Here is a 13823-nt window from a genome sequence, read left to right as displayed (position 1 = left end):
AGATAACCTTTAGGAGTATCTATAGTCCACTGTTGCTGAACTTTCTTATTTGTTGCTTTTCTTCAGTCATTCATGATCTTACTGCTCACTTCAAAATATATCTTTTATTTCAACATTTAAATCTAACAAACTACTATAGCTCCATTATAGGATACAGCCAACCAGATCATATATATAAAGGAGGTACTTCCCTTATACCTAGTTCTTTAGCATGCCATTCTGTAATTTTCACTTGAGTTTTTTTTCTAATACTGCTCTTTTTTCCACGATGTCATAAACAAACTCTAAGGATATCAATTATAGCTGTAGCTAATATTTTTGAGCAATTAGTAGGTTCCAGGTATTTAATTTTTTAATCATTGTAGGGGACAAATGCTACTATTAATTACATTTTGCAGAAGAAATTGAGACCAAGAGAATTTAATCAGTTTGTTCAAGGACATATAGGTTCTTTAAAGTCTAGATTTGAACCCAAGCATTCTGACTCCAGAGCCTATGCTCCTAATCATATTATTGTATGTACTTATAAATTCAGGAATGGCAGTGACTCTGAAATCTCTTAATTGTTGCCAGTGTATAGAGCAGTGGTTCTCAATCTTCTGGCCCTTTAAATACAGTTCCTCATGTTGTGACCCAACCATAAAATTATTTTCATTGCTACTTCATAACTGTAATGTTGCTACTGTTATGAATCATAATGTAAATATCTGATATGCAGGATGGTCTTAGGTGACCCCTGTGAAAGGGTCATTCGACCACCAAAGGGGTCGCAACAACAGGTTGAGAACCGCTGGTATAGAGAATACCTTCCTAAAATGTCCCATGCAAGGTTCCTAAAGAAACTGCAGTAACTGATAGGATATCCTTTTCACTAATAATTATGCTCCTGCAACTAGCCATGGCACACTTATAGAGAATATCCTATATAATAAAATGCTAATATGCAAATTGACCGAATGGCAGAATGACCGGTTGCTATGATGTGCACTGACCACCAAGGGGCAGATGCTCAGTGCAGGAGCTGCCCCCTGGTGGTCAGTGCACTCCCACAGGGGGAGTGCCGCTCAGTCAGAGGCCGGGCTCACAGCAGCTATGGTGGTGGGAGCCTCTCCCGCCTCCGTGGCAGCGCTAAGGATGTCTGGCTGACAGCTTAGGCCCACTCCCCACCTAAGCCATCAGTCGGACATCCCCCGAGGGCTCCTGGACTGCTAGAGGGCACAGGCCTGGCTGAGGGGAACCCTTCCCTGAGTGCATGAATTTTGTGCACCAGGCCTCTAGTATCATTATACAAATCTTTATTCTCTCTGACAACAAAATCTAATGACAACCTTAATTATATGAGACTAAAATAAGTTCAGTCACAAAATTGGTTGTTGATTTGTTTGTGGTGTTATTAAATACAAACTATTTTAGATCAATCTCATACTATTGAAGTTCTCATAAAGTCATGTAATTTATGTATAGCTATTTTTACAGTGAGTGATTAAGGGATAAGCTCATGGGTTATTGATAGCAACTATATATCAGGTGGCCTGAAGTGAGTCAATGCAACTTGGAATCAGCTTTTGGGTCAATGTGTAGTTAAGAAAATTATGGTAATGGTAGTTCCACTGACATTCCAGTTCCTCTTCCAAGAATCTGGGGAAAGTAACTTTCAATACTGACTTCAGTTTACTACCAGATAGGATATATCTTAGGATCAATTAGCTCTTGAAGATTAACATATTATGCCAAAACCGGTTTGGCTCGGTGGATAGAGCGTCGGCCTGCAGACTGAAAGGTCCCAGGTTCGATTCCAGTCAAGGGCATGTACCTGGGTTGTGGGCACATCGCCAGTAGGAGATGTGCAGGAGGCAGCTGATCGATGTTTCTCTCTCATCGATGTTTCTAACTCTGTATCTCTCTCCCTTTCTCTCTGTAAAAAATCAATAAAATATTTAAAAAAAGATTAACATATTATTTTATTTAGTGTTCAGATTATTAATTAAGTGATACATTAAAGTACTCTTTTTCAGGGATTCTGTTTTGCTAAAAGCTGGAAATTGGACTAAAAAGATTGATGTGAAGAGAGCTCTTAAATCTGCAGAACTTAGCATAAATCTAATTAGTTCTGAATATGGTAAGTTCATTGAAGGAATGAAGACACTGCTGTTGCACTCACCAGCCATGATCCCGGCTTCTGGTTGAGTGGCACTCCCCCTGTGGGAGCACACTGACCACCAGGGGGCAGCTCCTGCATTGAGCATCTGCCTCCTGGTGGTCAGTGCGCGTCATAGCGACTGGTTGTTCTGTTGTAGGGCCAAAACTGGCTCTCTGACATCTCCCGAGGGGCCCCGGATTGTGAGAGGGCACAGACCAGGCCGAGGGACCCCACCGGTACACAATCGGGGCTGGGGAGGGACACGGGAGGTTAGCCATCTGGGAAGGGACTGCGGGAGGGCTCCAGAGTGTGTCAGCCTGTCTCGCTCAGTCATGATTGGCTGGACCCCAGCAGCAAGCTAACCTACCGGTCAGAGCATCTACCCCTTGTTAGTCAGTGCACATCATAACGACTTGTCGACCGGTCAACTGTCTGCCCCCTGGTGGTCAGTGCACATCATAGCGAGCGGTTGAGCAGCCTTAGTATATCTTTAGCATATTATGCATTCATTGGTTGAATGGATGACCGGACACTTAGTATATTAGGCTTTTATTATCTATATATATGTAAAAGCCTAAGCAACCGTTGCAACCAAACAAACAACTGAACAGGCTGCGTGGGGTGACCAGACCGGCAGGGGGTTAGTGAGGGACGACCAAATGACTGAGCAGCAGGCTGCAAAGATGGCATCACCCACAGCCCATAAGGAGGGAATATGCTAATTGACTTCCATGCCCTCAAAGATGACAGCACCCATAGCCACAAGATGGTGATGCCCAGTCTCCTCAGCCCTGCCAGGGCACCTGCCTCCAGAGTCCCCCAGTCCCCTCAGCCCCCCTGCTGCCCAGGGCCAGCCTGAGGCACAGGCAAGCTTTGGATGGCGGCTGCCCAGCTGCCCAGGGCCACCCGAGGCTCAGGTAACCAGGGCCGACTGAGCCTTGTGCTGCAGGCAGTGGCAGCAGCAGAGGTGTGATGAGTGCGTCACCTTCCCCTGATCGCCGGGTCACCTTCCACCCCTGAGGGATCCCGGACTGTGAGAGGGGGCAGGCGGGCTGAGGGACCCCCACTCCAGTGCATGAATTTTCATGCACCGGGCCTCTAGTATAGAATAATCACTTATATGCTTTTTTCCTTTTTCCAGTTGGACTTGATATTCAGCGAAAATTTACAGTCTTTTACTTAGGACCCAAGAAGCTTGGAAATCAAATAATTATACGAAAAAAATCAGTAACAGAGATTTCCCATTTTAAACATTCAGATAGGTCTACTGTAGCAGAACCCAATAAAGGTAAGTAGCTATATATATTCCCGTTTTGCATTAAAGCAAAGATATGGCTGCAGAGGAATATATGTGTAGATTAGTGATTGAGGGAGCAGGAATAGGAAAAAATGAGGAGCCACTACTAATAGTATGTGATTTCTTTTTGTGGTGATGACAATGTTTTGGAATTAAAGTAAGGTGGTGGTTGCACAACCTTGGGAATATATTAAAACAGACTGAATTGTATACTTATAGGGATGGGTTTTATGGTGTGAATTATATTTTAATTTAAAAATCAATTGCATTATTATATACCAGTCGAATAAAAGAGATAGAAATAATTTTAAAACTACCATTAAAAATTAAAATCAGAAATCTCAAATAGATAGTAATACAGTAGCAAAAGATATTCAATATCACCACATGAAAACTAAAAATCATTACTATAATAAAATTAAGGAAAATACAATTAATTGAGTGATATACCACTTTAAGGATTAAAAGATTCAATATTATAAAGATGTCAGTTGTCTCCAAATTAATTTTTAGATTCAGTGCAATCCCAATACCAGAAGTGTTTTTTTGTGAAACATCACACTGATTATAAAATTCATGCAAAAATTCAAAAGAATAGGAATAATCAAGATAAACTTGAAGAAGAAAATATAACTGCACAATTTAATTTACTAGATAGCAGGACCTGTTATTAAACAGTAGATATTGAGAGTGACAATATAGGCATAGGGTAGATACATTAATCAGTGGAATAGATTAGAGTCCAGAAATGGACCTACAGATGTAAAGTTACTTATTTATGACAAAATCAGTGTCTTGACCCTGACCTCAGACTCTACACAAAAGTTATTTACAAATATATAGTTGATTTAAAGTGAAAGGAAAACAATAAAGCCTTTAGAAATAAAAATAGATCTTCAAGACCTTGGAGTAGGTTGATTATATAAATAGGACACAAAAAGTGCTAATTATAAAAACATTTGATGAATTTGACCATGGTAAAATTAAGAACAAGACACTATCAAGAGAGGGAAAGGCAACCTCAGAGTGTCAGAAAAAATTGCACTACATATATCTTGTTGTTATGGGCTGAATTGTGTCCTCCAGAAATTTGTATGTTGAAGTTCTAATCTCCAGTACCTCAGAATTTGACTTCATTTGAATATTGAGTCTGTAAAGAAGTAAGTAAGTTAAAATGAGGTAATTAGTTGGGCCCTAATCTAATATGACTGGTATCCTTTAAGAAGAGGAAATTAGGATACAAACATACACAGAGGGAAGACCATGTGAAGACATGGTTTTAAAATGGTTGGTGCACTCTGCTAGGGCTAAAAAATACTAAACCCTTTTTTTGTTGTTGTTAATCCTCATCCAAGGATATTTTTCCCATTGATTTTTAAAGAGAGTAGAAAGGAGGGAGGGGGTGAGGTAGAGAAAGAAACATCAATGTGAGAGAGACACATTGATAGATTGCCTCCTGCATGTGCCCAACCAGGACTGGGGATCAAACCTGCAATCCAGATAATTGCCCTTGATGAGGAATCAAATCTACAACCCTTAGGTCCAAGATCTGATGCTCTAACCATGGAGCACACTAGCTAGGGCTGCTTTTCTTCCTTCCTACCTTCCTTCCTTCCTTCCTTCCTTCCTTCCTTCCTTCCTTCCTTCCTTTCTTTCTTTTTAAATTCTTTATTAGTTAAGGTATTACAAATGTGTCCTCATCCCCCCCACACACACACACACTCACTCATGCTCTCACCCCCCTGTTGTCCATGTCCATTGGTTTGGCTTATATGCGTGCATACAAGTCCTTTGGTTAATTTCTTCCCCTTACCCCATCCCTCCCCTACTTTCCTTCTGGGGATTGATAGTCTGATTGCTGTTTCTCTGTCTTTGGATCTGTCCCTGTTCATCAGTCTATGTTGTTCTCTATAATCCACAAATGAGTGAGATCATGTGGTATTTATCTTTCTCTGACTGGCTTATTTCACTTAGCATAATGCTCTCCAGTTCCATCCATGCAGTTGCAAAAGGCAAGAGTTCCTTCTTTTTTACCGCAGCATAGTATTCCATTGTGTAGATGTACCACTGTTTTTGAATCCACTCATCTGCTGATGGGCACTTAGGCTGTTTCCAAATCTTAGCTATTGTAAATTGTGCTGCTATGAACATAAGGGTGCATATATCCTTTCTGATTGGTGTTTCTGGTTTCTTGGGATATATTCCTAGAAGTGGGATCACGGGATCAAATGGGAGTTCCATTTTTAGTTTTTTGAGGAAGCTCCATACTGTTCTCCATAGTGGCTGCACCAGTCTGCATTCCCACCAGCAGTGCAGAAGGGTTCCTTTTTCTCCACATCCTCTCCAACATGTGTTGTTTGTTGATTTGTTGATGATAGCCATTCTGACAGGTGTGAGATGATACCGCACTGTCGTTTTGATTTGCATCTCTCGTATAATTAGTGACTTTGAGCATGTTTTCATATGTCTTTCGGCCTTCTCTATGTCCTCTTTCGAAAAGTGTCTATCTAGGTCCGTTGCCCATTTTTTTATTGGATTGTTTATCTTCCTATTGTTAAGTTTCATGAGTTCCCTGTAAATGTTGGAGATTAAACCCTTATTGGTGATATCACTGGCAAATATGTTCTCCCATATAGTGGGTCTTCTTGTTTTGTTGATGATTTCCTTTGCTGTGCAAACGCTTTTTATTTTGATGTAGTCCCATTTGTTTATTTTCTCTTTAGTTTCCATTTCCCTAGGAGCATTATCAGAGAAGAAATTCCTTTGGCATATGTTTGCTCTTTTGCTGCCTGTGGATTCCTCTGGTATTTTTATGGTTTCCCGTCTTACATTTAAGTCCTTTATCCATTTTGAGTTTATTTTTGTGTATGGTGTGAGTTGGTGGTCTAGTTTCATCTTTTTGCATGTATCTGTCCAATTTTCCCAAAATCATTTATTGAAGAGACTGTCTTGACTCCATTGTATGCTCTTGCCTCCTTTGTCGAATATTAATTGGGGATAGTGGTTTGAGTCAATTTCTGGGTTCTCTATTCTATTCCATTGATCTATATGTCTGTTCTTGTGCCAGTACCAAGCTGTTTTAAGAACAGTGGCTTTGTAATACAGCTCGATATCTGGCATTGAGATCCCACCTACTTTGTTCTTCTTTCTCAGGATTGTTGCAGCTATTTGAGGTCTTTTTTTATTCCAGATGAATTTTTGGAACGTTCGTTCTAGATCTGTGAAATATGCCGTTGGTAATTTAATGGGGATTGCATTGAATCTATAGATTGCTTTGGGTAGTATGGACATTTTGATGATGTTGATTCTAGAAATCCATGAACACGGTATGTTCTTCCATCTGTTTATGTCTTTCTCTATCTCTTTTGTCAGTGTCCTGTAGTTTTTCGCATATAAGTCTTTTACCTCTTTAGTTAAGTTTATTCCTAGGTATCTTAATTTTTTGGTGCGATGGTAAATGGGATTGCTTTTTAGTCTCACTTTCTGTAAGTTCACTATTGGTGTAAAGAAATGCCATAGATTTCTTGGCATTAATTTTGTATCCTGCTACATTGCCGAATTCATTTATTAAGTCTAATAATTTTTTGATGGAGTCTTTAGGGTTCTCTATGTACAGTATCATGTCATCTGCAAATAAGGACAGTTTTACTTCTTCTTTTCCAGTTTGGATGCCTTTTATTTATTCTTCTTGTCTGATCTCAATGGCTAGTACTTCTAGTACTATGTCAAACAGGAGTGGTGAGAGGGGGCATCCTTGTCTTGTTCCTGTTCTTAGGGGAAATGGTTTTCATTTTTGCCCATTGATTATGATGTTGGCTGTGGGTTTGTCATATATGGCTTTTATTATATTGAGGTATAATCCCTCTATTCCTATCTTGCTGAGAGTTTTTTATCAAGAAAGGGTGTTGGATTTTGTCAAATGCTTTTTCCAAATCAATTGATATGACTACGTGGTTTTTTTCTCTCAGTTTGTTTATGTGATGTATTATGTTTATTGATTTGAAGATATTGTACCATCCTTGCATCCCTGGGATAAATCCTACTTGGTCATGGTGTATGATCTTTCTGATATACTGCTGGATCCGATTTGCTAGGATTTTGTTGAGGATTTTGGCATTTATGTTCATGAGGGATATTGGCCTGTAATTCTTTTTCATTGTGTTGTCTTTATCTGGTTTTGGTGTTAGGGTGATGCTGGCTTCATAGAATGAGCTTGGAAGTGTTCCTTCCTCTTGAATTTTTTGGAATAGTCTGAGGAGGATAGGTTTTAGTTCTTCCTTGAATGTTTGGTAAAACTCCCCTGTGAAGCTGTCTGGCCCCAAGCTTTTGTTTGCTGGAAGCTTTTTGATGACTGCTTCAATTTCCTCCATAGTTATTGGCCTATTGAGATTTTTAGGTTCTTCCTGATTAAGTTTTGGAAGGTTGTATTTTTCTAGGAATATGTCCATTTCCTCCAGGTTGTCTAGTGTGTTGGAGTAGAGTTGTTCATAGTATTTTCTAACAATCCTTTGTATTTCTGTGGGGTCTGTTGTTATTTCTCCTCTTTCATTTCTGATTTTGTTTATTTGGGTCCTCTCTCTTTGTTTCTTGGTGAGCCTGGCTAAAGGTTCATCAATCTTGTTTATCCTTTCAAAGAACCAGCTCTTGGTTTTGTTGATCTTTTGTATTGTTTTTTCAGTTTCTATGTCATTTATCTCCGCTCTGATCTTTATTATTTCCTTCCTTCTGCTTACACTGGGCTTTTCTTGTTGCTCTATTTCTAACTCTTTGAGTTGTGGGGTTAGGTAATTTATTCTCATTGTTTCTTGTTTCTTGCAGTAGGCTTGTAGAGATATGAACTTCCCTCTCAAGACTGCTTTCGCTGTGTCCCATAGGTTTTGGATTGTTGTGTTTTCATTGTTGTTTGTTACCATGATGTTTTTTATTTCTTCTTTGATCTCTCTGGTAACCCAGTCATTGTTTAATAGCGTGCTATTTAGTCTCCATGTGTTTGATTTTTTTTGGATTGTTTTTATTGTAGTTGATTTCCAGTTTTATGCCATTGTGATCTGAGAAGATGCTTGATATGATTTCAGTCTTCTTGAATTTGAAGAGACTTTGCCTGTGACCCAATATATGGTCTATCTTTGAAAATGACCCATGTGCACTTGAGAAGAATGTATATTCTGTGGCTTTGGGGTGAAATGTTCTGAAGAGGTCAATTAATTCCATCTGATCTAGTGAGTCATTTAGGATTGATGCTTCTTTGCTGATTTTTTGTTTAGAGGATTTGTCCAATGGTGATAATGGGGTGTTAAAGTCCCCTACTATGATTGTATTGCTGTCAATCTCTCCCTTGATCTCCTCCAGAAGATTTCTTATGTATTTGGGTGCTCCTATATTGGGTGCGTATATGTTTACAGAGTTATTTCTTCTTGTTGGATTGCTCCCTTTAGTATTATGAAGTGGCCTTCCTTATCTCTTTTTATGTCCTTCACTTTGAGATCTAATTTGTCAGATATAAGTATTGCTACCCCGGCTTTTTTTCCACTTCCATTCCCCTGAAAAACCTTTTTCCATCCCTTCACCATCAGTCTGTGTGCGTCTTTTTTTCTGAGGTGGGTTTCCTGTGAACAGCAGATATATGGGTCATGTTTTCTTATCCACTCAGTTACCCTATGTCTTTTGATTGGGGCATTTCTTTCATTTACATTTAAAGTTATTATTGATAGATACTTGTTAGTCACCATTTTTGTTCCTTACCACTGTGTTCCTTCTTTGTTTCCTAATTTTTCTTTTTACAGCAGACCCTTTAGCATTTCTTGCATTGCTGGTTTGGTGGCAATAAACTCCTTTAGTCCTTTTTTGTCTGTGAAGCTCCTGATTTCACCCTCAATTTTGATTGATAGCCTTGCTGGGTACAGTATTCTTGGATTCAGACCCTTCCTTTGCATGACTTTGTATATTTCATTCCATTCCCTTCTTGCCTGATGTGTTTCTGTTGAGAAATCAGTCGCTAGTCTGATGGGGGATCCTTTGTAGGTAACTTTCTGTCTCTCTCTGGCTGCTTTTAAGATTCTCGCTTTGTCGTTGGTGTTTGCCAATTTAATTATAATGTGCCTTGGCGTCGGTCTTTTGGGGTTCATTTTGTTTGGGACTCTGTGAGCTTCTTGGATTTGTGTGAGTTTTTCTTCCCTATGTTAGGGAAGTTTTCTGTCATTATTTTTTCAAACAGGTTTTCTATTCCTTGCTCAGTTTCCTCTCCTTCTGGCACCCCTATTATTCGGATGTTTTTTCATTTCGTGTTGTCCCAGAGTTCTCTTCGGCTCTCCTCCTGCTTTTTAGTTTATTTTTCTAGAAGCTGCTTTGCTTGGTTATTTTTTCCTACCTTGTCTTCTAGCTCACTGATGTGGTCCTCTGCTTCTTCTAGTCTACTGTTGATGCTTTCTATTGAATTCTTTATAGCAGTGATGTCATTTTTCATTTCTTCTTGGTTTTTCTTCATTTCCTCTTGGTTCTTACACATATTGTTGAATTTGTCTTCCATTCTTTTCATCCACCTTATGGCCATTTCTCTGAATTCTTTCTCTGACAGGTTGCTTGCCTCCATTGCCTCCATTTTGTTTACTTCCTTTTCTGGTGATGCCTGTTTTTCTTTCATATGCGGGCTGGTTCTTTGTCTCACCATGATCTCTCTTCTCCAGGTGTTTGGTTATGTAGTTCTCTGTCTGCTTTCCGTGAGGAGGAGCAGGGTTCCTCTAAGTCCACGTAATCGCGCTGCTTGAGATCCGTTGTTTCCAGGTTAGTAGGCGATCTCTGGATGCCATGGATGCCGGGTCTTTGGATGTATACTCTTCCAATAATAGCCACTCAAGATGGCGCAGTCTCCATGGCTGAGCCAGTGCACCGGGAGAGATTTCAGCTGCAGTCTCCAACCGTCCCCTTTCTCCGGGAGTCCTCTGTCTTTCCCAGCTACAAACTGTCTCCCAGCTGAATATCTTCTGCTTATTCAGGCTGTATGTTACCCGTTTCAGCTGCTCACCCTTATCTGCTCCGGGACAAGGCACGGGACACGTCCGTCTGTACCTCCGCCATTTTCTTCCTCCCTCAAATGGAAACCTCTTTCTAGCTTTTCTCTTGGGTTAAGTCTGGCTCTCTCTGAAGAAAAGTTCCAACTCAGGGCTGCTTTTCTTTATACTCTTTGGTGTATATGAGCAAAATCAAGAACTTCAATTCAGCAATATAATCTTTTCCTTAATAAATAAATAACAAAATTATAGTATAATATTTGACAAAAAATAAATAAAAAAATGTTTTTATCCTCTATAATAAAAGGCTAATATGCAAATCAACTGAGTGGCAGAATGACTGGTTGCTATGACACACACTGACCACCAGGGGGCAGATGATCAATTCAGGAGCTGCCCCCTGGTGGTCAGTTTGCTCCCACAAGGGGAGCACTGCTTAGCCAGAAGCCAGGCTCATGGCTGGCAAGCACAGCTGTGGTGGTGGGTGCCTCTTCCTCCTCCGCGGCAGTCAGACATCCCCAGAGGGCTCCCGGACTGCGAGAGGGCGCAGGCCGAGCTGAGGGACCCCCCCCCCCCCCACTCCAGTGCACGAATCTCGTTCACCAGGCCTCTAGTTTATAAATAAAATCACTCTGTGCATAAATCTATGATTAACATAAATCAGAAACTGCAAAAGTCTAAGTAATACTTTTAGCAATATTAACTCCAGTAGTTTATGTACAGACCAAATTATTTGAATTTAAAATTAGGATGTGAGGCTAAGTTTGTCATGGGTGCCACTATTTCAGTTTCTTTCTCTGAATTTTTTTTAAGCAACTGACCCTTGCTCCAGTAACCATAATGGCCCTGTTAAAATAATTTTAAGTATTTTCCTTAAATACATTTCTAGTTGACATTAATAAATTTATTTTGCTTTAAGTACTTGGAACTGGGGGCTTTAAAAACATACATTAATTATATGTAATTTAACATAATATGTGACAAAACTATAAAAATATGAATTTCAGATTATGATAGTGATGAAATATGCAATCTCTTTACAATATACATGAGAGTACAGCTTAACTTAGGTCAGTTATCTCTTTGAACCTTATTTTTTGAGTTATCAATCTCTGTAAGCTTTTATTTGTTAAGACAAATTCAGACAATTTGCAAGATATAGGGCAGTGATGGCGAACCTTTTGAGCTCGGCATGTCAGCATTTTGAAAAACCCTAACTTAACTCTGGTGCCGTGTCACATATAGAAATTTTTTGATATTTGCAACCATAGTAAAACAAAGACTTATATTTTTGATATTTATTTTATATCTTTAAATGCCATTTAACAAAGAAAAATCAACCAAAAAAATGAGTTCGTGTGTCACCTCTGACACGCGTGTCTTAGGTTCGCCATCACTGATATAGGGAGTGGAGTGGAGGCAGGGGAGCACTTATATTTCCTAAGTGCCATTTCTAACAGAAATATAGTAAAAAGTTTTTGTCACTTAGGTGATATCCATATACTATAATTCTATAAAAACACTTGTATACAGTCTTAATTCCAGACAAGACTTGCTAACTCTGCCTTGAAATTTTGGGGAGTCCCAGAATCTCTAATTAGACTCTCAGGTCCTACTTAGTTTTCACCACTGGGAGCAGATGTGTGTAGTCATTGTGCACCATCTTGTGGTAATGTTTAGAAATGCATCTATTAAAAGTCCTTGGGTTAAGGGAGGAAGCATTCTCTATTCCTTATTGTGAAATAGCTATTTCCTCCTAGTCTTCCATCCCCCAAAACAGTAGATTCTTTTCCTAAATAAAGTAAATGCATTTACTGTGGAGAACTAAGGCAGCAGAATAATTAGGAAGGCAGGGTGGTTGAGTGATCAGGCTCTGGAATTAGATTACCAGAATTAGAGTCTGAAATTTCCTATTTATTATCTGCATAGTCCTGAATGTGTTACTTAACCTCTGTATGAATTAATTTTCTCATATGTGAAATGGAGCTAGAATTGGACTGCCTTATAGACAGATAGTCAAGGATGAAGAGATATTTGAGGAAAATCTGGAACATATGAAAGAAAGCCCAAAATAAAATAGAAATTGGATGAAAGAGCAATAGGATATTTCAGGAATGTAATAAAATGTAACATAAACTAATTAGTAACCTCAGAGAAATTAAATATTAAATTGAAATCATAAAACAGAATAGGATGCCATGAGAAAAGCTATTAATAAGAGTTAGTACAAGGAAATAAAAACTGTGATTGAAAAAAAATTAGCCTAGCTGGAGGGCCAAAAGATAAAGTCAGTACAAACTACATGAAAGCAAAAATACAAGGAGACAAAAAATAAAAGACAAAGGGGTAACCTAGGAGTCTGATAGCTGACTAATAAGTTTACCATAAAGAGAGAAGAGACAAATCAGAAGACATAATTTATGAAAATTTTGTAGACTTGAAATGAAACAAATCTGCACATAAAAAAGACTTAGTGCTAGTGAGGGTGAATGAAGGAAGATATATACAAAGGAGGCTTAATTGTTACATTTCAGAACATCACAAATAGAAAATCATAAATGCTTCCAAGGAACAAAAATTAAAGTTGTGTTAATCTTTTTATTAGCAACACTGGATGCTGGAAGACAATGGACTTAAAAATCCTGTGTCCTATACCCAGCCAAACTTTTAATTAAGTTTGAAAGTAAAATAAAGATACTTTTTAATACATTCAAGGATTCAGAAAGTTTAACTGTCACACATCCTTTCTTGGGCAGTTTGGGGATGAGCACAAGAAAACAAAGCAGTTAACCAAGAAAGGAAAAGTCAAAGAATCTAGGAATAGTAGAGTCAGTCCAGGAGTTTAATGAAAGGAAGTTTTAGGATGACAACTTTAGGACAGGCATAGATTGCATTAGGAGGAAGGTGGAGGTCTCTAGAAAGGAAGTATCTATGAAGAGAGAATAAATGGTGAAGTGTTTCCATGTATTTGTCTTTATCTTTGAAATATTAAATGAACTTAAACTTAAGGTAGATATTGCTGGACTAAAAGGAAGGCAATAAAACTTAAGGGACAACAATATGCTGCTCAAGAAAAAAAAGCACTCCACTTAATTCTCCATAAAATATATTTTTACCTTCTATATATCTCTCAAATCAGTCCATTCTCTTTGTATTTCTCCCACCACCTAGACTGAATCACTTTCATTTTTTTTGCTTAAATGACTGCAATAACTTCTTAACTAGCTTTATTTATGTATTTATTATATTTTCAATTACAGTTTACATTCAGTATTATTCTTTATTAGTTTCAGATGTACTGTATAGTGGTTAGATAATTATATACTTTACAGAGTGGTCCCTCCGATATTTCAAATACCCACCTGACTATATACATAGT

The 13823-nt window shown here is 38.7% G+C and overlaps 1 protein-coding gene across 1 annotated transcript in view; it reads left to right on the top strand.

Annotated features, from left to right (window-relative positions):
* Positions 1-13823, top strand: part of HFM1 (helicase for meiosis 1) — a 96740-nt gene that overhangs the window by 59712 nt on the left and 23205 nt on the right. The window contains exons 28-29 of the mRNA XM_070403411.1: positions 2016-2119; positions 3282-3428. Of these exons, the coding sequence (XP_070259512.1) occupies positions 2016-2119; positions 3282-3428 (251 nt within the window). The remainder of the gene's footprint in view (positions 1-2015; positions 2120-3281; positions 3429-13823) is intronic.

This window comes from Myotis yumanensis, unplaced genomic scaffold (genome assembly GCF_028538775.1).
Source record: "Myotis yumanensis isolate MYYU_CA2020_CCGP unplaced genomic scaffold, mMyoYum1.0.hap1 SCAF_2, whole genome shotgun sequence".
In the NCBI taxonomy this organism is placed as follows: Eukaryota; Metazoa; Chordata; class Mammalia; order Chiroptera; family Vespertilionidae; genus Myotis; species Myotis yumanensis.
The sequence above is the reverse complement of the archived record's forward strand: the minus strand, read 5'-3'. Positions and strand labels throughout refer to the sequence as shown.